This window comes from Carassius carassius, chromosome 41 (genome assembly GCF_963082965.1).
Source record: "Carassius carassius chromosome 41, fCarCar2.1, whole genome shotgun sequence".
NCBI classification, from domain to species: Eukaryota; Metazoa; Chordata; class Actinopteri; order Cypriniformes; family Cyprinidae; genus Carassius; species Carassius carassius.
The window spans coordinates 8,709,743-8,734,395 of record NC_081795.1 but is presented as its reverse complement, the minus strand read 5'-3'; the positions used below and the strand labels follow the sequence as shown (position 1 = coordinate 8,734,395).

Sequence of the window (24,653 nt, the reverse complement as noted above, 5' to 3'; positions counted from 1 at the left end):
AAGGTTAAGAATTGGTCACACTGCATTAAATTATAGTCTTTATAAAATAGGGAAGCATGATACAGGAAAATGTGACAATTGCGGGGAGTTAGAAACAGTGCAGCATATTCTTTTAGAATGTGCTGCATATGAAAGGGAGAGACAACAGTTAAGTCAAGAGTTAGGAAGGATGGGAGTTGATACAATTTCAATTAAAGTATTACTAGGAAATGGAATAAGACAATCAAGAATTCATGAATTATTATTTAAATATCTAAATAAAACAGGAATAGTAAATAGAATTTAATTTTTTTTTTTTTTTTTTTTTTTTTTTTTTTTTTTTTTTAATTTTTTTTTTTTTTTTTTTTTTTTTTTTTTTTTTTTTTTTTTTTTTTTTTTTTTTTTTTTTTTTTTTTTTTTCTCTCTTCCAAAGCCAAGTACACTCCACACTCCAGATCAGTAGGTGGCGGAAATGCACCATTTATGTTGGTCTGCCAAACCGCCATTAAACACTAGTAGTAGTAGTAGTACTCCGCACAGTATAATACGTTAGATTTGAGGTTATTTCCTCAACAGCACAAACCTACAGCTACATTCCGCTCGGTTGGCATTCATGAACTAAGCAAACTTACCACTTTTCTCCGGAATCTGCCTGTTCGGCGTAAAGTACAGACAAAACATGTCTTCTGCTGTTCATGAAAACGTGAAGGTAAGCGGTCACAGCACGCTTTGACACCATTAAGTTCACTGAACGCGACGCGACCAACGACGACGACAAACTATTATTTTTCCATTTTTGTTATTCGCTTCGTTTGCACCTGTGATTAAAATGTACTTTAGCTTTTGAGGAATCCGATAGGAGTTGTTGTTGTATTATTTATGTATAGTTATACACCATAACAGACATTTCAGATTGTTTTGATTTCATGTGAATGTTTTTCCATGATAGTCTTATGACCAGAAATGTTTGATGCACTTTATCCTTCTGAATGATTTCTAATGTTCCTCATTACATATTTGTTGCATGTGATATTTATTTATTTATTTTAACAAACCTTTGTGCAATATGAATCATATTCGTAATGAAGGATTCATTTTTTAAAACTAGATTTCAAAGTATTAATATTAAATGATGAATGTCAAAAACAAATATCTGTTTAATTCTCATATACAGTATAAAGTTGTTTGACCATTTTGAAATTTCTTCTTTGTAACATTACTAATAAAATTACATCTGTGTATGTACTACTTGTATGGCAAACCACCATTATATTTTTTATGTCAGTTATAATACTAATACTACTAATACTAATAATATTAAAGATAAGCAGTAAGGAAAATTAAAGGAGAGCAAGCTACCTCCATTGGACCACTTGAGATGGATTGACCCTGACTTTTTTAGTTTATTCATGATATTTCATTCTTGGTGACCAGTTGAGCAGTATTGGACTCTGTAGTTTTCCCCTCATATCTTTGCATATTTATAAATATTATTCATTATTTCATGTTATTACTAAACATTTGCATGTATTTAAATGTTTCATCTACCAAAAACGTAATCCCTTAGTGTACACTGCAGTAATGTCCCTTCATTGGATTGTTCTACTTTGGTCACATTTACTTATAAGCTTTCTATATACATGAGCTTTAGCATTTCTTTTAGATCACCAAAACATGCAAAGCTCACTCTCTATTACAGAATTATTATGGCTCACGGCTGGAGACTTCGGATGACTTGCAGACCAATGCTGCATGTGTCATGCCCTCCAGACCTCTGCTCAAGAGTGCGTGTGAAGCCCTGAACCAAGTCCACCCAGATGTTAGCAAGAGGTAAAACTTTATAGAGATGTCTGTTTCTGTAAGCAGTGAATGAAATGATATAACCTGCAGGTATTTCGGCTGTGGGCTGGTGATTCCAGAGAAGCTGGAAGGATGTACGGTTCTTGATCTGGGCAGTGGATCGGGCAGAGACTGCTACGTCCTCAGTAAACTGGTGGGGGAGAGAGGTCGAGTCATTGGGCTGGATATGACTGACGAGATGGTACAAAGATTGATTTGAACATATTTTGTGAAAGTTAAGCAACAAAAGACCTGATAAATGTTAAATGACCTTAAATAACCAAGTAAAGAATTGTAAACCACTGTATAAGTGGAATAACTAAAAAGTGAAATATATATACATATATATATATATATATATATATCTATATATATATATATATATATAAAACCACTTTTTTTTTTTCATTTAATACATTATATATATATGAAAGTAAGTGCAAAATTTAACCTTTGTGTTTGCTCCAAAATTAGATAGTTGCCTCGCAAAAATATGTCCAGCACCATCAGGAGAAATTTGGATACTCAAAACCAAACACAGAGTTTGTGAAAGGATACATGGAGAAGCTCAGTGATGCAGGGATGCAGAACAGCTCTTTGGATGTAGTTGTGTATGCTCATTCTTAGATCATTTATGATGTTTTCTATCAAATATAACCCTTAATCTGCCATGGCAAAAGTTGTAAAAAGGCCAATTATTTTTCTAGGTCAAATTGTGTTATATGTCTGTGCCCAGATAAGAGAACTGTGATAAGTGAAGCTTACAAAGTTCTGAAGGTGAGATATTTCCATCACATACCTACTGATCTTTTCCCCTCATTGTTGTATTCATGCTTGAAAAATCTTTACAAAGTTGTGCACTTTGCAAACACTGTTTCATATGTGAATGATCTCATAGGAGGGTGGAGAGTTGTACTATAGTGACATGTATGCAAGCAAACTAGTTCCAGACTCTTTCAAGGAGGATCCAGTTCTGTGGGGTAAACTTGATTTCTTTTTCTTTTCTGATGTTTTTTTTCTTTTCATTTAAAACATGTTAGTTCTTTTGACCATTCTTCTTTCTTTATAAAGTGTCGTGACACACAGCCAGGTATGGTGACCCATTCTCAGAATTTGTGCTCTGCATTTAACCCATCCAAAGTGCACACACACACGGTGAATACACACTCGGAGCAGTGGGCAGCCATTTTATGCTCCATTTATTTAGTTCCAAGCCTGGGGAGCAGTTGGGGGTTCGGTGCCTTGTTCAAATTTTTTATTTCAGTTAACATTTATTTCAAATTTTTATAATAAATTAAATTCTTATTGTGCTTTCCATTATGAATTCCATAACAGAAAACTAATAAAGTATTAATAGATAAATAAGATGGAACATATAATTACAAATGCAAAAACAGTGGAATGTACAGTAGTGAAGTATAGAAAAGGGCAATGTGTAAATACTGTGCAAGTTGCACAAGTACATAAATAGCTGCAGTTGGATATGGTATGGTGAGGATACCATACTGAAATTCTGTTATTAAAATGAATTTCACAAACACACAGAAGCTATTGTTTCCAAATTAAAATTTTGTCATTGAAATTTAATTGCACCCATCAATATAAATTGTGCATATAAATTGTGTCTCATCCATGCAATAGTGAATTTGATTTGGTGGATTTAAATGAGTGCTTGTTCCTATCAGGTGAGGGAATGGCTGGTGCCCTCTACTGGCGGGATCTCATCTCTCTGATGAATGACATTGGCTTCAGCACTCCACACCTGGTTGCAGGCAGTCACATTGTTGTTCACAACCCAGAAATTCAAAGAAAGACTGGTAACTTATTTGTTATTTTTTTTTTTTGTTATTAAAAAAATAAATAAAAAGTAGCACTCAGATCTGTATATGGTAACAGCATTATAGCTGAACCACGTTTGTTTTCTTGTGCGTTTATGTTTTTCTGTGATTTGGAGGCGGGCAGATGCATTCAAGTTTAACTAGTGGTGATTTGATCTACAATATGCCACTATAGGTGATGTTAAATATGCATCTGGAACTTACCGGATCTTTAAACTGCCTCAGAACTCCATCAAGACCAGAGCGCTGGTCACATATAAAGGCACCGTGCCTGACTGTGCTGAATGTTTTGAGTTTGATGCCTCTCATTCCTTTAAGGTAAACTTTTTTTTTTTTAGTTATTCATTTAAAAAATGTTCATATGACTTATTCAGTGGTCAGCTCTGTTAATTCTATTCCAGACAAGTGTCCCAGTGGAGGTGGGTGCAGAGATGGCTGCCATCCTCCAGAACACCCGTTTCTCTACGGACTTCAATATTACAATGTTAGACACTCCAGATACAGACCAGAGCAGTTCTCCGCAGGTAAATGTGATGGACTGGATGCATATCTTATTCACTATCTTTTGGTATATACAAGGTGTACTTCACAAAAAAAAATTTTTTTTCCAGTATTGCCACCTTAGCCCGTTCCATCTGGCGGATAAACTGGGGTCCTCAGTCAAACAGTGCTCAAAGACAGGACACTAAGGTAAATGTGGAGAGTCTGGTGGATCATGTGATGTCTAGATTATCTTGAGAAAATGTTATGGGAAGTGAGAGAATTGGGTGTCTAGTGCTCAAGTGATCATTCCTTATGTTTTCTTTAGACTTGCAGAAGCTATTTGCTTTTTTAATTGTAAATGACTTTTAGTAAAACAAAATTACTAAACAATAAAACAGTGGTAATAATTAAGATATTAATTACAGAATACAAAGTTATCCACTTTTGATAAAAAAAAAGTCAGTCTATTTATATCTTGACACTTTTTTTTTTTATTCCAACATAATTCCAACATCTTTTCTTCTTCTTCTTCTTTTTGTGCAGTATTTGTTAAATATTTCTAAAAGCAAATCTTACTGGCCTGTATTTTTTTGCCCTTATAAGATTAATAAACCAACTCCATGTTTTTGATTCTGTATGAAATAAGGCAGAGCTGATATTGATATTGATATGCATGATCTCTTGTTACTCTGTTAATTAATCTCTCTGCAGCTCAAATGATTTTGAGAGTTTTCTAGATGGCTGCTTATTTCAGTTCATTTAAGTATCCCACACATGATGCTACATAAACATAGTTGTTCACCATTTTTCGTTTATTCTTTTTATATCCTTACTGTTGGATATATAAAAGTTATCACTGTTGTGTTGTCATTTCCTCGGTACATTCTTAAGACGACATACTGTTTGAGACATGACATGTAGAGCAAAATCTATGTTAGAGAATATTTTTATTGTGTATCATTTCAAGCTGTAATTTTGTCAAAAAAAAGTGTGAAAATATTAAATTCTGTGTATTTAGTGTAAATAAAATACTACCTTTAAAGTTAACATTATCATATATATAAATTGTCCTTTAAAGATGTTTAAAATGTCATTTCCACCATAAATTTATTCAAAATACATAATTTGAAATGTGGAGGAAATTACATTTTAGAAAAAAAATTGCAAATGACAAAATTAATTATTTAGTTGGATAGATAATCCAACACAAGAATACATTTTCTCATTTGTATTTTTTTTTCTCCCCTCAAATTCTGGACAGTGTTAGTAGATCAGAAGGGATAGAATTAACTTCTCTTTTTGATTTTTCTTATTCCTAAAAATCATGTGATTTTTTTAATAGCAGGATGTAGACAGATCAGTCACTTTCCCTGAAGTCTCTTGAGAAAGGCTTTGCCAGTAATAGGAATTTCATCATACTTTTCCTCATACTTTGTATTACAGGCTGCATTTAACCAGCTTTAAATACATGAGTAAGATGAAATTTAAGTATGTGTAATCTTAGTATTCTTGTTCTTTGTCTCAATTTTTTGGTTCATTTCTTGGTTTATATTTTTGGTGTCATTTGGTTTAACAAGGAAAAGGTCCCGATTTGAATCTGTCATTGGACTGTAGGTGGCGCCAAATCCTCAAAGTGTTCCCACATTAGCTCTCTAGTCTGTGCTCGCTATGTTATTGCATTTTTATGGTTTTGGAGCCTGCAGTGCAGAACTAATATGTTTAGACAATGATAACGACATAAAGCAGTTTAATAATATGAACTGGCAAATTACCTGCACAAAAATTTATTCCAAGCAATCAGTGTTTCTGAATCGCAATTTACTTGAGGTTTGCTAATATCAAGAATATACAAGAATATTTATACAAGAATAAAGAAAAAATGGTCTTCCTTTAGATAGATCTGATCTGTGCCTTATAAACTGTGCTGCGTTATATTAACCATTGGCACATGACAAACTGAGTGTGCAAAGGTTTATTTCACTTGGATTCCCAGGCATGTATCTCTAGAAAATGCTTATATTGGACTATCCTATCAAAGAAACGAACTCTTGGACTTCTCCTCGGGGCTCTGAGAGGGAGTGCTGTGATATTCTAAATTATGTGGAGGAAGCAGGTGTGGTGTAAATGTAAACACAGCACTGAGGAACGGCTCCATTGTCCTGATTTCACCTCTGCTAAAGTGCTGGACTTCTACTGTGTGCCCAGAATGTATCCCATTACTCTCAGCCACTTAATGCTTGACGATATCCAGGGCTAAAAAGCCTCTACTGTCAAGAGACACTGTGAATGGAAGAGTAAGCTTCAGTGTACGACCACACACTGATTCCAGTATGATGCTCATCCTCTGAGCTTGTTCATGTATTAGATTTCAATGACGTAAGCCGGCGTATTGAACTAGAGGATTGATAAATAGGAACTGTGCCAGTTATGTTTTCAAAAGTGAATCTTACATGACCAACTTCCTTTACGGATGAAAGACCCTGTGATTTCAAAATATGAGGTTTGTGGATCCTAGTTCTCGCTATTCTAGTCCTAGATACACTACTGTTCAAAAGTTTGGTGTTGGTAAAGTTTTTTTATGTTTATGAAAAAGTCTCTTATGCTCACAAGACTGTATGTATTTGATCAGAAATACAGCAAAAAACAATATATATTACAACATATTGCAATTTACATACATGTTTAAGCAAATGTTTTCTATTTTGATATATTTTTTCCTGTGATGGCAAAGCTGAATTTTCAGCAGTCATTATTTCAGTCTTCAGTGTCACATGATACTTCAGAAATCATTCTTATATGCTGATTTGGTTCTCAAGAAGCATTTCTTATTAAAAACACTGTACAGTGTTATATTACTTACTGTTTTTTTCATGATTCTTTTGATGAATACAAAATTTTTTGCATTTTTTTGAAATAGAAATCTTTTATAAAAATGAATGTCTTTAATGTTACTTTTGATCGATTTAATTGATCCTTCCTGAATAAATGCATTAATTGCTTCAAAATTTCCCCAAACTTTTCAACATTGAGGTGTGTGTATTTATATGAAATATTATCTACATGCCAGTTCTCATAAAGGATAAAGGTTAGCAAATCTAACTTTTTACTCGATTTTATGTACAGTACAGTCTTTCTATTCTTGGAAAATAGACTGAAATATTGCTGACTCACTGGCATTGACAGTTTTTTTTTCAATCAAAAGCAAGTTAGAATAAGAACATCCACTTCTCCTTAAACCACCTGCTTTCTTTAACAGTAGCAAATAAAATTGCCTTCATCAAGAAATTCCATGGGGTCTTTCCTTGGCATTACATTGACTAAGTATTTGGGCCACTTTCCTGCAGAGTTTAGTTTCAGCCCTATTTAAACACACCTGATCCAGCTAATCAAGGTACTTAGAAGCGCTAGAAATTTCCAGGCATGTGTGTTGGATCTGAACTCTGCAGGACAATGGCCCTCCAGGAGCTGAGTATGACACCTCTGGTCTAGATCCATAATCGGATGCTTTCCAAATCTTCCACCTCATATCAGAGCATGCCTCTAACCCAACATGTGTAAGGTGATACTGGAAGCTACAGGAGCTCAACCAGGTCAGAATGGAAGTGAAGAGGAAAAATAGAACAGTGCTCTTGACCTGCCCTCAGCCCCGCTCCCACAGAGCCTGACCTGCAGGAGAGGCTGAGGGATATCTTACCCATACTGCTTGACTAGCCAACTGAGATCAAAAACGCTTGTGGCTCCCCTCCCCTCCCGACCCAGCCAGGAGCTGATTGAAGCGATTCATGACCAGGTCATGACCCCTGCATGCCAGGCACTGCTGAGGACAGACAAGCAGCTTTCCTAAGCAGGTTTTGCAGGCTCAAACTGAAGCAACCACATCTTTATCGGAGCATTTCACGTTTCCGGTCTATAAATCATGCGGTTTCCTTTTTTGTTTAACAGTTTTTTCTTTTTGTTTTAAGTTCTGTTGTGTGGCAAATGAAATCTCAGTCGTGAAGTCAACATGAAACCGTATTTGCAACCCATTTAACTTCAGTAGTCTGATGTTTGAAACAAGATGCACTTCTCAGTATGTCCTCAATAAATTAACTAACATTAACAAAGAGCAATACATTTGTTTACAGTATATATTAATCTTTATAAATCACTGTATTTTACTGTATTTTAATTTACATTTGTGAATTTTAGTCTTTAAATGCAGTCCAAAATATTTTGGAAATTTAAATGATGCCATTTTGCAGTTCGTAAAGGCAATTATAATCATTATTGTTATTTTTTTGTTTTTGTGTTGTGTTTTTTTTTGGGGGGGGGGGGGGGGGGGTGAAGTTGAAATTGATTCAATTATTTTGATTTAGTTAAAGGAAAAATCTTACTTAAGTTTGTGATGTCTGTGCAACTATCATTACAAAGGTTTCACACTAATAAACACTTTGATGCAATGATTTAGCTTTGATCTTTTCGGATCCTTTGATAAGCAAATATTTTTGTTCCTCACTATCTGCCTTTGTGACATTGTTTACTTCACACAGGCCTCTTGTTTTCCTCAAACGTCCTATTGTACAGTCTTAAGTATACATATTGATTCTTATACTTCCAAGCATGGGGCAGCTTAGTTCTTGTTCAATGTGGCTTTCTGTTTTAATTAAAAAAGCTATTAATACGGTATCTGGCGAGGAGATTGAGGGAGAGCTTTGTGGAATAACAATGTCCATTCTCTTGGGCCCTGTCAAATTTATCAGGTTCAAGGGCAACAATAGGCACTAGAATATCAGCTAAGAGATCCATGGAAGCTTTTGTCTTGGCCGGCAAGAAATCTGAATTGATCTAAATGGTAAAGCCCTCGCCTTTGATCTCTAAAGCAAAAAGCAGATGAAGGAGAAATGGAGGAGAAACAACAACAGTGTTGGGTTTGAATGATTTCATTATTCCCATTTGATCGCTTGCAATTTGGTCACTGGCTTGATAGTACATCTGAATTTGTAGTTCTACATATTCCATTTCATATCAGTGCAAGTGTCGGTTAATAAGGGGAATCCCAATTTTGTAAGATAAGCTGGAGAGTGGAAAAACAGGTTTTCCTGTTCCTTTTGTTATTTTATTTTTTATTTTTTTTTATGGTCAAGGACCCTGCAGACAGAATGTCTTGGTTAAACATGACTGCTTCCAGATACAACCATCACAATGCTTAAATCACCAAAAAAACTTTTATTGTTCCACTGTCTAGGTGTTCTGTGATGTTCTAGATACTATATTACTGATGTTTTCATTAAATTTGTTTCTCTGTTAATAAAGATATAGAAGTGGATGACAACCTAGGAATGATAAAAACTTTTAAAGGAGCATCAAGGAAGACCTGACCTCTGTCATACTGCTCATTATCACAGGGGTCACACCCGAGGTGAGGGAGCTTTATTGCAAAACTGCACCTCCCAATTAACCCACAATTCATTCTCTCGCACAGACAGGCTGTTTACTGTCAAAGAAACATCCAATCACATTCACCGCCTTCACAATATTGTCTGCCAGCCAATGAGATGTTATTCTTGAGCTGCTCATAAATGTGTTGTGCCCTAACTACCTTTGTTTAGTTTTATAGTCTTTGAACGCTAGTATAATGTGACCAATTGAAGTACAAGACAGTTTTATTATAGACTGTCATTAGGTAGTAATGCTTGTCAAATGTCAGACGACTGTCTGAGCTCACTGCAGTCTAACATTTTATTGTAAAATTTTTAGGCATTTTTTTTTCTATTGAGTAGATTTTTGAAATAGGCTCGCACAGACTATGTTTATTTTTTTAGTCTGCTGAAATTAGTTCTGTTACTGACATTAGAAATAAGGGTTATTGAGAAGTGTTTTTAACTTGTCAGTTGTCAGACCGCACATCAAGTGAATCATTTTCCATATATTTAATTTGAAATTCACTAAACAACTAAAAGACAGAAGGAGGGACATCTTCGTCATTGAATTTTGCATACATTTTGCCTATACATTTTACCTATACTTTTCTTTAACCAAACATTATGATGTGAACCTCACCTGATGAAATATTACCCCACTGCCATGGAGCGTATGCAAATGGAAATAACATTAGAAAAACGGACACAAAAAGCCAAGACCAGCTGATTGAAAATTGGTATACAGTAGGATCTCGTGAGTCAATGTGGTAATAATGTTAAAGCTTTTAAAAATTCTGTACTTTATAATATTGACTTTCCACGCACACCTGGTTGGTGGGGACCAAATTCATCATCCTCTAGAGTTACATGCGAGCGTTACTGTGTCAGTTTGAGGGTAAAGCACTCAAAGATTTATATTTCAGCACTTCCTTATATAAACATCTCAAGACTGAGGATACACAGGCTAAGAAAATGACAATTCCCTGTGTATTCTGCTATGTTTTTACTCTTTGAAGTCAGAGACTGTGGAAGTCTGGTGTGTTTGGGTAGAATCTTAAAATAACTTTTACAGAAATGGTCCAGAAATAGTATATGAGAACGGAGTATGCTGTAGAAAAACTGTTCTGTTCACTTACACCATTGTTATTGTAATCACTTTCAAATGAGATTTCACTTTGTTTGCCTTTATTTTTAGATTTTACTTTTATTGATCACACACGAAACCATTAAGCAGTACAATATACAGGGAAATGCTTAATAATTCCCGTTCCAAAAATAATTAACATAATTTAAATAGATTAGAAATTAAAATCTGAAAATTTAGTCAGAAATTGAATTATATGAAATAACATATTAATATAATAAGATGTTGTTTCGTTTTAGGCATATTCAGTTACTAAGTAATCTAGTGTTTGCTTTAAAGAAAGCCAGCAGATAAAAAAAAAAATCAGATTCTTTCCTATGGGACCTTCTGTAAAGCTTGTCTGAGCAAGCAACAATAACCGAGGGGGGCGGAGTTTAACAGAGGGTCACTTGGTTCACAGCTGAACAAATTCAGCTGCTAGTAAGGTATTTATTTTCTGTTAACTAGTCTATTAGCTCTTTGGCTTCTTATTCATTAATAATATTTGAAAGAAAAAAAATCTTTTAAAAAGTGTCAGAAATAAGTGCAGGCAGTTCTTTGTCATACTGACAAGCACTTTTTTCATAAAGGCCTCATGGGTGGAGTGAACACTTACTCCACTTGTCATGTGTGCTGTGTTGGCTTGAGTCCAAATGGACGCCTAATAGACCCTATTCTAGGCCCTCAGCACTGTGGTCTAGATCCCCAGGGTCTGATTGGTCTCAAGAATAATTCTCGAAAAGGGCACAGGGAAGACGAGATTGATTCTAATTTAGGTTCTAAGCAGCACAGGAACGAGTGTGTGGTCTGGAACAGACATGAGCAGTTGATAGTGCTCTAAAACCCACTTAAGTTGTGCATATCTCGAGCTTTGACTCTAAGTGAAAGTGTTAGTTCAAGCAGCCTTGCTAGAAATAGTATTTTTTCTTGAGAGACTGGCTCAGATGGATATTTGTGTCTTGTGATTGCCTTAAGACAGTGTGAGGAAGGCAAAGGCCACAGGAAACGTACCCTGATCATATGAGCATGGAGTTTTTGTTTATGGTGAAACACTGATGTTCTGTTCACTGAGCGGCCATGAAACCAGATGGAAAAGTCTGCCCAGGTTCACAACGTGCCTCGAGGCACGGTAACTCATTTTCACTGCTACAGCTGGACATGGAAAATGATCCTTGTCTCGTTTGACATCACAAACATACACTTAAATAAAAGTGAATGGAATTGAGCCATGTGATATAAAAGATGCTAGAATTCTGGAGTTTACAAAAGTAAAGAAATGTGTGTTTCTGAGTTTGCTGGGAGCAAAAATTGCTTCTCATGGGCAAAAATGGCTAGACAAAATTACACATTGTATTACTACAATGCTGTCCTGGGCTCATTTGGTTGTTTGAGGTTAAAAGGGAGAAAATAAAATAAAGAAATAAAATAAGAAATAAAATTTTGCCATTTTAAATGTGTATCCTTCTTCTTCTTTTTCTTTTAAAATAAATTTAAGTTAATATATTCTACTGTTTAAAAGTTTATAGTAGTAAGATATCTTCCCTTTTTTATTTATTATTTTTTGGGGGAAATACATTTATATTTTTGTGTTTGTGACAGTAAAGTGACAGTAAAGACATTTACAATTTTTTTTTTTTGGAATCTTTCAAAAATGTTACAAAATCTTACAGGTCTCAAACTTTTGAACAGAAGAGTATATACCACTGGACAATACCACAATAAAATAGTGACATTAAATTATAATTATTAAAAAGCATTTTGGCATCTCCCACCTGTCTCCCCCTACTTTTAGTTAGTTCCTTCCAAACCCTGACCACAAGTTTTTGCTTTTAACTCATTTTAAAAAGTGTAAAAAGATAACAGGACTCTAATTTGGTTAAACATGCATCCATGCACACGTGTTAGTGTTAAGCTTGAGGTCACAGAGGAGTGACTGACTTGGGCTTGCCTGACTGGGCCTCTGTCTTGAAGCATGGCCTTTGCATTCCAGCGCCCAGACAAAGGCCAGCAGCTCCTATGAGAAAGCGAGACGGAGGAAGTTTCTGCAGGGAAGGGATTATGCACAGTTTCCTCCCCCTCCCATTTGCACTCTCCTGGTGCTCCATAAACCATGTCAGAAAACCACTAGAAACTGAAACCTACTCCTCAGCTACACGACCCTGCAGACAGGATTATGCTGTCCTCACATTTACTGTATCGTTTTCGGCTCTTCACGTTCTAGCCTTTTTTTAAATTTTTTTTTATTATGTGGGTCATGTGGTGAAGGATGGGCCAATCTCATTGGCGAACGAAGCGGGGAAACGTTACAGCTGCACAATACTGAAGCCGGTTTTCTGCCTGACAGGCACTTAAAGCGATTCCACTCATGGATGAGGTAGGGGGGTGCCGGGTGGGGAGGGGGTAACAGATCATTCGCAGGAAGGGGGAAGGTCGTTTCACTTCTTTAGCTGCAAGTTTCTGCGTGGTCTAGACAGCAGTTATTTCAAAACCTTAAAATGGAATAGACTGTGATAAAGGAGGATGCTTTACTTTCTGTATGATACTCAGAGGCTTAAACATGGTAAGTGCATTCTGCCTTTTTCGTCTGCACATTTTTGAGATTTAGAGAGAGTAAAGTGTATTTGTGCCATTACATGCGCACATGTGAATGGACATGGACTTTATATTTCCATAATATTTCCATAATATTCTTCCCTTAATAAATGGGGATTTTCCCCCCTTCTGTGCTCTTGTATTGACTTTTCAAACAAGCTCTGTGTGCCTTATCAGCTGAAACTGAGAACTGAGGCAAAAAGCCAAGCTTTGTGCTTGAATTCCAGACAAGTTCATGGTCTGGTCTGGATTTTCAGTCTTAGTTGGAAACAAGTGAAAACAAGAGGCTGAATTTACTTTGGGCAGTTCCTGGTTCCGTGTTCTTCATTTATTTTTTTATTTATTTTTGTATATTTGGATTCTGTCAGTTTCTATCATTCTATCAGATTTTTTTCATTCAGTATTTTCAAGATGTATATATATATATATATATATATATATATATATATATATATATATATATATATATATATATATATATATATATATATATATATAAATAAAAGAGATCATATATTATAATACTATTTATATGATATTTAATAATATATATATATATGAATTGTGTATTATTATTATTAAATAATAGTTCAGTATTATATTTCTTTAGTAGATTTCCTATGCTAAATAATATCAGTTTTTTTATAAATGTGTTTAGTAAAGTACGCTTTTAGCTGCTGTCTAGTCCAGTTTCTCTTTGGCGAGAGCAGACACTAACCAGCAGGCTCCGTCACTTTCAAGGACTTTCTGGGAATAGCTTTCAATATTTATCTGTGTACTGTTCATCGCGGCATGCTGTTTATACCTGCTTAGTCATCCAGTTTAAAGTTTTATGTGAATAATGAAAAAACAAAACTGGAAGGTAAAATCATTTATATTTGTTTCGCTGTCAATAATTCTTCAGTACATCCAGTGCTTCTGTGAAACACATTTTGAAGTTACTAACCATTAAACAGGTATATTACATTACAATGCAGTTAAATTATGTCAATGATGATTGACATTCCTTCGGGTGCGGAAAAGCTGTTTTCCTATTCAGGCTTTTGGTGAGTTCACTGAACAACCCTGCTGGGAATGCTGTTTGAAGACCTACATCCATTGAGTCGGCAAGATGGCCCAATTAGCCAAGTTAAGGTTCTTGGTCTGAGGTGCGATGCATGGGAGAAGCAGGTCAAGTGTAGATAAAAAAAAAAGCGAGTTCACAGAGGATTAATACAGATTAGCTCCATCTTGTTCAAAGTTCTCTGGTGAATGTGGAATTTCTTGAATCCTACTCACACGTAATACTGCTGAATGTATTTGCAGGTATTCCAACGGCCTTCTGAGAGCCATTTAATTAGGAAAAAATTAGTGGGACAGATGTTTGCAAAATATGTGTGATTTGTTGTAATTTATAGCTCATTTCTGTAGGCATTTCAGTAAATTACTCGTACTCTTACTTTGAACTGACAAAAAGAAAAGAGCTGCTTTTGGCAGGTATTGAGAGAGCATTTTTTGAGGGATTTTTTGTAGTGACTTACTGTAGGTCCATCACCAAAATGTCGCTTTTGTGACATTTTCACCTCAGATCAGAGGATTTCACAAAAAGCAAGCCTTCACAATTGACTGATATCACATGCAAAATATGTAAGTAGCTTTAACTGCAGTCTTTTTTTATATTATAATTATGCTATTTACATTTATATTCTATTATAAAATTACATTTTTATTAGATTATTATACAATATCAAAATGTCTGGGCTCATAACCCCACCCTTGTCATTAACCACTGCATAACAAATTACATTTAGCTGCCTGTCTTATAATATATACAACATTTCAATACAAAGAATAATTTTAAAAAGCATTTTTAGATAAGTGAATATAAAACAATAAATCAATTTTATGCATTACATTCTAGTCCTCTAAAACCATATTGTAGTTTTATGTGAAGAAAAGAGCTAAATTTTAATAAAAAAAATTTGTTATTCTCTTCATATCACCCTCTCTAAAATTGGCTTTCAAATCTCATAAAATAATAATAACAACAATAATAATAAAAACATTCAAACTTGGTGTGTTGCTGTTGGTTGAATGGCAGTTGGCCTTTTACAACACTGACATCAAACATCGATCATGGAGGTGGTATATTTTGACATTTTGCTTTTTGATTGAGATTTGGGAGCTGTAGCAGAGATCTGAATATAATGCATATTTACTTGTAAGGACCACATTAATGGTGCTTTTGTATTTTTGTATTGTAGTTATCTACTTTTTAACCGACAGTGAAAATCACTGTCAGACATAATATATTTTGTGTTGCGGAGATTTCTGTTACATTCATTTATTTTAAAGTAAATGCAGTGATAATACATATTATATATTTAGAATTGTAACTCTGAATTATAGATTAGTTATTTGCTTTGTAGATTAATTTGTAATATAAGAAAATCCCGATACCCTCTGAAGAAAAGAAGCTTTCCTTGGAAAATTTTAAATCAGTAATTAATAAAATAAAATAATTATTACATGCCCTAGAAAAGATGGTTTAAACATTTATTCGAAGTGATTGCTTAAATGTTGAAACATCAAAATCAATTCCTGGCATGTTCATTTATTTTTTGTACATATTACTGGATGATATCCAAGTCAAAGTGAAACATGACTTTTTACTTGGAATTGTCCGAACATGCTTCTGCTTCTGTATCGTCTCCTTTACAAGTAAGCTGTACAAACACCTGTGATGAATACAAAGAAAGCATAACATTTCCCAAAAAAAATTTCTTTCTTTTTTTTTTCCAGTCACAGGACACTTGTTTGGGGAAATGACAAGACAAAAGAAACAGTATGCGTGTAGAATGGCTCACTGATATCCACAGGAAATGTCTTCTGCTGCGTTGCAGAGACAGCGAGAGAGCTTTACTTGGGTCTTTTTACTCGAGTTTTAATGTCAGACTTGTCACCATTAGAGTCTGTGTTTTTACGGTGAAGAAAAACAGCAGTTTTTCTTTCTTTTATTTCTTTTCTTTTCTTTTCTTTTTTAATTAACAGTTTAACATGATTTGATATGTGATATTCTGCCTGCCAAAACAACCATTTATTTCTATTTTATTTTTTTTATTTCTTACTGCAGTAAAAATCTACAGAACCATGGATTTCTTATATATATTTGCATGGAAAAATGCAAAGAATATGTGTGTGTATATATATATATGTATATATATATATATATATATAATTAAAGCAAATAAAATAGTAATGTGTGCCATTCCATTTAATGTGTATAAAAGTTATACATAATATGGTCTGCTTTATCTGTTTGATAGCCAAAAATGTGGCTTATTTGAACTAAATTTAAAATCCTGGACTTAAAATTAAGACTTGAATAATTGGTCTATTCCGAAACAGTTTATAGTACCAGTATTATAGTTTAGTTTTAAAAAGAAACAGTTTATAGTATCAGTGTTTGTCATTTTTATAATATTTGAGGGAGTTCATGTGATATTATTATGCACCCACAGAGCCTCTTTTGTATTTTGAAGTGGTGCCCAAGGGTTAAAAATCTCAGATTTTAAATAGGAGGTATATATCATGTCAACTATAGTACTCTCCTAAGCTACGTACTTCCAGAAGATCTCTGAGAAAAACATTGGTAGTGAGAACAGCTAGGGTTTCGGTGAAATAAGCCTCCTCCAGGCAGGGGCTCATACTCCACTGTAATCCTTGAATAGATCTTCCAAATGACAAAGCCCTGATGTCATGCCCTCCTTCTGTGTGTGTCAAACTGGCAGACATACCCGCGATCCACAGCACGATCTGTCCACAAGTCCAAAAACACTGAAGAGTGAGGACGTCCATGTCCATAAAGAGACGACTTAATCACGAGAAGAGTGCTGTATGAATAACAGATGTACAGAACCACAAAGCAGCAGGTGAAGAAGAGCCCTTCATTCAGATGCACTTTAGAGATGATAACATGTTAATAAGAGGGAGATTATGAGATTTGAAATCCTGTGAAATGGAGATTTATAGGATTTAATCAAGATGTCAAAGATTTTTATCGTTTTTAAAGTGATATATATATATATATATATATATATATATATATATATATATATATATATATATATATATATATGTGTGTGTGTGTGTGTGTGTGTGTGTGTATATATGCAAATAATACATTGAATTAAATGTATAATTTTGAAGTAGAAACTATATTTTCTTGTAAAACATTCTCTAAATATTTTTGTTTTATTTACAACCAACAAGTACATTAAGTAATATAAACATTGGTGATGGCAACATTTTATGAACTTGTAATCTCTGATTTGAAGAGAAAAAGGTAAATAGAAATAATTTGGTCATTTTACATATTTTAATAACTTCAAAATTATCTTAATATGAATAATTTCTATTAAATAATATTGATTTGACAGCACCTGAATATATATATATATATATATATAGGAATGGTATTTTTCTATATATTAATATTACAATTTTAATTAATGCATCTCGCTAAGGTTAACATTCAAGTATAAATTTTGTCCTTAAAGATTTCATATTCACTACACATTTAGTGAAACATCACTGATGCAGATGTCCTGAATAAAAAGTTGTAGCAGGTTGATTTGGTTCAGTCCCCAGCCATCTTCTCTTCCTGACCTTCCTGACCCGCCCTCTTATTATTGGACAGCAGACCTCTATGACATCACACAGGGAAGTCATGCACACGGCTGCTGTCAAGTGTGATGGCTGAGGCTGATCTGTCTCTAGAGGATGGGGGAATCAGGGATGTCTGTTAGAATAGACGGGGCATCGGAGGGCATGGGAAAGTGTGGCGGGGTCACTGGACACGTGTGTTGAACCCAAAGAATAGTCAATCAACTGGCCAGCCCTTGAAGATGTATCCTGCTCCCTGTCCAGAAGGTCAAAACTGTGACTGGCTTGAGAACAGCTTGTTTTCCCAAACTAAAAATGTTGATATGTTTATTTTTTTTATTTTTCTTTGTTTCAAAATTTTGAAACAAAGAGTGTTGCCTTTCATCTATATGTGAGAAACTTCAGTGGGATATTGCTGTAACCATTATACACAACAAAACATAAAATGTATATGGTTACTTCTCAAATCAATTGATTATTTAGGAACATTATTTGCATTAGCCATTAATCTAAATATAAAGTTTCCACTGGCGTGTTGTGAAGTAGTTCACAGGTGGCTGAGCTAAAGTAAACACTGAACATTCAGTAATGATGACATATGCTCGCGATGGCTTTAACTGGACCGTTTTGGCACCAAAGGAACAGAAGGGATGAGGCCCTTTTAAAACCAAGTTTGCTTTGCTTGACTTCCCCTCCTGGAGCGATCTTCCCCTCAGGACTGCTATTTTATTTACAATTCATATGGAAATGAGGGGCAAGGAAGTACCAGATTCTCACATAAACTTGATGTGGCCATGAATGTGTCTCTGTGTTTGCCATGACCCTGCTGTGGCATAAGACACTGCCTGCTAGGGCCTGAGGGGCAGACACAAAGAAAGAAATGAAAAGCAAGCACATTTCTGCACGACGCACAAAGGCAGCAGGAGAAAGGGAGAGAGAGATGGAGAAAAGACCGAATGAACCCCATCTCTCTCCCTCTCCCTTTTTTTTCTCTCACAGTGTGATACCAGCATTTTCTCCAAGTCACCCTGCCTTCAGGTCATTCATCCTCTGCTCAAACTTTCTCTCCACTGTTTTATTTTCATCTAAGATCAATAATCATATATTTGAGTTCAGAAGTCTATATGGAACATCAAAGATTAATTTATTTATTGGGTTTAAAAAATTAAATAAAAAAATGAAACAATATCATGTGTGAATTGGAAAATAAATATTTACAATGAAATATTTACTAATCAAATAAGCACATTTTTTAAATTGACCAAGGGAACTCTTTGAAATATTCTTAAATCATAATTCAGGTCTTAAATCTGATTTTACACTAAATTGCTGTTATCAAATCAAATTGAAAGTAAGAACAAATTCTAAGATGCTTTAGTAGTGTGCTGCTTTAGTTCAATTTTTTACTCTATTTGTAATCCTGACATAAATATCCCAGTATGAAATTATTTGTAATGAAACATTTAATTGGATTACAGTAATACAGAGTAGAAATATCTTTTTTCAAGTGATCTCAGACGTTTTGACCCCACTGTATGTCAAAATTTACCAAACCAAATTATTACAGAATTTTAGTAATAAAAAAAAGTAAAAAAGAAAAGAAAAAATGTTTTAATAACAAACAAAAGATTTTTTTAATTATAGAATATTGTATATTTGTGCATCTGGACTGTATATATTTTGCATTTGTTTTACATTTTATATATGTATATATATTTCTGTAAAAGTATGTAATATAAAAGTATATATATATATATATATATATATATATATATATATATATATATATATATGTATATATATATATATATATATATATATATATATATATATATATATAAATATGTACGTATAAAATATACAATTTGTAAAATGTCAAAATGTAAAATAATACATATTTTTACATAGAATGTTAATTTGTGCATCTATACATTATATATTTTGTGTATTATATATAGTATAAAACACATATATAATATATAAAAAAATTTTGAAAATATTTTTGAAAATAATTTTCATGTTTAAAATGAAATTTAAGTTGTTTCTTTCACATCTGTACAGTGAAGTGTGCTTCTGTCTTTGAATGCTAGGATTGCTGCTAAAGCTCCTTTAACCTGTTTAAAAACCAATTAGGAGTGTGTGTGTGTGTGTGTGTGTTTGCTCAGGGTGCTTGTTGCAGTTGCAGCACTGTCATTCATGAGCTGGACTGTTGCCTTTGGGGGGTGCAGGGGCGGTGGTTCATCTTTTGTGTAGGGACTCGTTTGTGTCACACTTCAGAACAATTTAGCTGCATCTTGTCATGTAAATAGAGGGCATTTAACAGTTCTCAGACAATTAAGCAGATAATGGTGTTTTGTTAGCTTGTGTAATGCAGAGGGTATCTTTTTGTGTTGTGTACTGAGGGGGATCTGTCCCATTTCTTGTTTGTTTTAAGAGCCACAGGGTAATTGAGGTACAATATTGGACCAGGTTTAGTTTGGTAATATCTTTAAAAAAAATCGGCATTTGGAAATGTGAAATGGACATAGCGACTTAGACTCAGCTCTATTAAAAAGTCTTATGAGGACAGAAAAGCAGTCGGATTATTGGCAGATAGAGGGGCTTATCGTTTGTCAGCAGTGACCAGAACTCGAATGGGCTGGAGACAATGTCGTGCAGTAGGGTCAAGCTTTCAGTAAATGGAATCAGACAGTGGGTAATTTCCAGACTGAACTCAGACCTTGAGCTTCCATTTTCTGTGACCTCACCGCCAGCTCCTGACATGGCACGTGTGGTACACTGCGTGAGGCTCCGTCCAATCAAATTTCTACAAAATAAAAAAATAAAAAATCCCTCTTCAGCACCCTTAAACAACCAGTTTGGTGCATTCTTAATGTTTCACCGAAACTTAATTGAGCAGACAAAGAACATATGTTCACAGTGGTTGATAAAATACAAAACTATTCATTTTTTATGAAATTGCATGGACTTCCAGTATACAGGAATATATTCTTTTTATTTTTACATGACAACATTGTATTAATCTTTTAAATAACATTTTGAAATAATATGTATTTAATATATATAACTACATAAAATAATATGTAATTTCAGTAAATATTTTTTCCAGCTCATTTAATGAATCTTGTATATGAAGTATTTTAAAGTTACTATTTTAAAATGAATTAAAAAACATTTTACCATTTAAATATATATTTAACAAACCAGAAATATACAGTTGACAAATCTTTTAACATTACTTAAATCCAGTCCATCCCATAATTTTAAGTAATATTGCACCATAATAATATATAATAATTTGAGTTGTGTCAGTTTTAATGTTTTTCATATTCTTTTTCTAGAATGTGTCACCATATACTGCATTTGTGTTGTCATATATTTTAAAATAAAATGTTTTTTTTTGTGCTGTGTAGTATGCTTTTGAAATTTATATAATTTGTATGATATTATATTGATAAGTTTATATCAGATTCTTCTTTGTTATTTTCATACTCACAATTATATATATATACATAATTTCAAAACATAATTAAGAATCATATATGAAGAATATTTTTTTATTAAAGAATGACATTTAGTATAACTAAAATTATAGTACATGTTTTTACTACTTTTCTTTCTCTGTCTCTAAACAGAATCAGCCTAAAATCTTTAAAAAAAAATGTATTTAAGAATACATTGTATTCATTAGTATTTAAGAACTCTAATAATAATTCATTGGTGTTTAACAAAATTCAGTACTCAAGAAATTTCATCACTATATATACAGTGAAAGCCCAATAATCCCACAATTAATTGCAACACCGAGAGACACAGATAAGTTCAAAGACTCACAGCTTTAATGTCAGCATACGCAACATAAATGTTTCAAGTAGATACATTAAACAGCATAAAATAATATTAGTTTTTTCATTTAATTTTGTACATCAGCTAAATTAAAAATTCAGTAATACTAAATATAATATTATGAGAACATAATTATACTCACCTTATGAGTCTTCGTTAATTCACATTAAATATATTTTTAAAAACAATTATATATGTTTTTTAAAGAAATTAATCCATTTGCCATCCATGCATGGTTTAAGAAGGAATGGAAACACAAGCAGTGCAAGTGCCAATATATATATATATTTTTAAATAGTCTAAAAAGTCCCTCTGTGGTTGGTGGTCATCCAAGTTGAAACTGAAAAAGCAAACAGTTGTATAGCAGCATGCAGAATCCAGGGTAACACATAGCTGAAATCACTTCAAGATCATTAACAGATTTCAAAAAATGACATTATTAAGAAGTATCACAACATGCTCTTCCAGATGTCCCAGATAATCATAACAGAGAAGTGTAGAAGAAGAAGAGAAAGCTGAAAGAACAGAAAGAGGAAAAGAAAAAGAGAGAGTAATGGAGAAAGAAAACAGCGAAATGGAGAAGAGGGAAGAGAGAGAGAGAGAGAGAGAGAGAGAGAGGGAGGGAGGGTTCGAGAGCGAGTGTGAGTGCTGGCTAAGTAGGTACGAGAGAGAAAAACTGAGAGAGTTGGCCCTCAACGTGAGCTTGATTAGAAAAAATGCTTACTAAGCTATCCATTTCACATGTGCACAGACAGAGGGTTCGATATTCAGCCGATCGATGAGGGAAAAGGCACAAAGGCAAAATCGGACGGAGCTCCTTTTCAAATGCACATCTCCGATGTCCCCCCCCCACCCCCCCCCTGCAGTCTGCGCTGGTGCGACGCACAGGGAGCAAGGGTTACCTCAAGGCTGTTCCGTGGACCATGCAAACAAGTCTAGACCAGTGACCTGCTCAATCGCTCCCTTTGAGGGCCAGGCAAGTTCGGTCAGGAAGAAGAAAGCGAGGCGTGCCCTCTTTTCATTGAGGGAGCAAGGAGGTAAGGAGGGCAAAGAGAGTAGGCATCTGCTTCCATGGATACTGTCCAAGTATGAGGATCCTGCTATTCAAAAGGCTCCGTTCTCATGCTCTCAGCCAGCCAGTGTCACACGTTTAGAAGAAAGGCAGCACAGGAGGAGACCCGCGGCGCAGGAGTGCTTCTTGTAACGCTCTAATGATACGTGCATGGGCTGCTCACCAGAGAAAGGAGAAATGAGGGAGGACAGAAGGGCGACTTTATGTCACATGACTGCGTAACATAGCTGTGTTATTATTTATTAATTTTTTTAAAGCAAGGCATTATTTAAGCTATTGTTTTGACAGGTCCGGTTTCATTTAAAAAGAGCCGTATAAAAATCTTTAAGATGAGCGTGGTCAAATATTGTTGGATATATCGCAGATGTGCTATTGTGTTCAGTTGCCTACTTAATCACATTCTTGACAATTTTGGTTCAGTCTTTAGGCTCAGATGTGGATTTGTTTTTTATTTTTTTCTCTCTCATTGGATGTATTATGCGGTGCTTTAATTAGTCAAATTTCTATTTAAGAAAAAAATATTTAAAGAGGTTGATGCTTGATAAGTGAGTCTTTTTAAATAAGCACAGACTATGAAAAACATAAATTCACTTGTCAGAGCACCACGGGTTTCTTTCTAATGAGAGAGACAGACAGAAAGAAAGCGAGATCATTAGGTATTCCAACGTTTTTAGTAATGCATTTTAATGTTTTGGATCAAAATATTGGTATTTCTGGCGATATGTTGTGGTGAAATCGGTTTTGGAATACTGGACTTGTCTCAGCGGCTGACACTTGCTCTACCAGACACACTCTAAAAAATAGACAGATGGCTGGGACAGAAGAAAGGGGCAGAGCAAAGAGAGATTTACCGAGGGATCGTGGGAAAGTCTTGAGCTCAGTTCACCTGCTTAGAGGGAGGCAAGAGCGCGAATATATTTTCTAACCAGTGACCCATGGTTAAAGGGATGGCTCAAACTGTCCAAGCACTCAACTTATTTTAAATCTGTGATTTTATGAAAGACATTTACATTATTGCTATTTACAGACAGACTGTTTTTAATTTCCCATGGATTTAAATTAAGGATTAAAATAAGTTATTATTTCGTCTTTTTTTCTTTTTCTTTTCTTTTTTTTGATAATAAAAACAGTTAAAAATGATGAAGGAAAAAATTATTTGATGCTACAAGTATAAGATGCATTTTGATTCTTTATTTTAGATTTGGATATTGTTTTTCCTTCATTTGTGGCTCTGGCCAGGCAAGTATAAAGTTTATATATGCTCAATTTCCTCTAGACAGGCAGATTTTTTTTGTCGATTTTTTTTTTTTCAGTTTTTCTGTAATAAACCCTTTGATTAAAGCATAAGCTCCAGACAGAAAAGACACTTTTTAAAGGCACTGTTGTCGTTTCTATGAAAAATGAAAAGATATTTAATGTAATTTCAATGCACTTGGGATCAAGCAAATGAGATCCCTAACGTTAAGCAGGAAAGGGGGGATCAGTCGCTCCAGGCACTAGCCGTATACCAATGTAGAGAAAGTGAGAAGACTTTGAGGCAAGTTAGGAAGTGCTGCTGGTGTCTTATCCTCTTTACGTCTATTGTTCTTAACAAAGGCCAGTCACAATAACCCCTGGGGTGGATGGCACTCCTCTGAAAAGCCACTTTGGTGGGATTTAACGGGTTAACTCTACACAAAAGGGGTTAAGGCCATGTAACACAGCAGGGATAGAATGTCAGAAACAGCAGGAATCTACATGCTCTACTTCCCTAACAGTTGGCCTTAATTTAACTCTGGCTTTTGCATATTTTCCATACATTTTGAGTTATTTTTCCCGTGCGTTATATGGAAGCTGCA

The 24,653-nt window shown here is 34.4% G+C and overlaps 1 protein-coding gene across 1 annotated transcript in view; it reads left to right on the top strand.

The window, feature by feature from the left end:
• The first annotated feature begins 512 nt into the window (after positions 1-512).
• LOC132123579 (arsenite methyltransferase-like) overlaps positions 513-24,653 on the top strand; it is a 44,514-nt gene continuing 20,373 nt past the window's right edge. Inside the window, exons 1-10 of the mRNA XM_059534313.1 lie at positions 513-688; positions 1,679-1,809; positions 1,870-2,020; positions 2,293-2,429; positions 2,526-2,595; positions 2,717-2,798; positions 3,504-3,635; positions 3,832-3,974; positions 4,058-4,180; positions 4,268-4,346. Of these exons, the coding sequence (XP_059390296.1) occupies positions 659-688; positions 1,679-1,809; positions 1,870-2,020; positions 2,293-2,429; positions 2,526-2,595; positions 2,717-2,798; positions 3,504-3,635; positions 3,832-3,974; positions 4,058-4,180; positions 4,268-4,345 (1,077 nt within the window). The 5' untranslated portion in view covers positions 513-658 and the 3' untranslated portion in view covers position 4,346. The remainder of the gene's footprint in view (positions 689-1,678; positions 1,810-1,869; positions 2,021-2,292; positions 2,430-2,525; positions 2,596-2,716; positions 2,799-3,503; positions 3,636-3,831; positions 3,975-4,057; positions 4,181-4,267; positions 4,347-24,653) is intronic.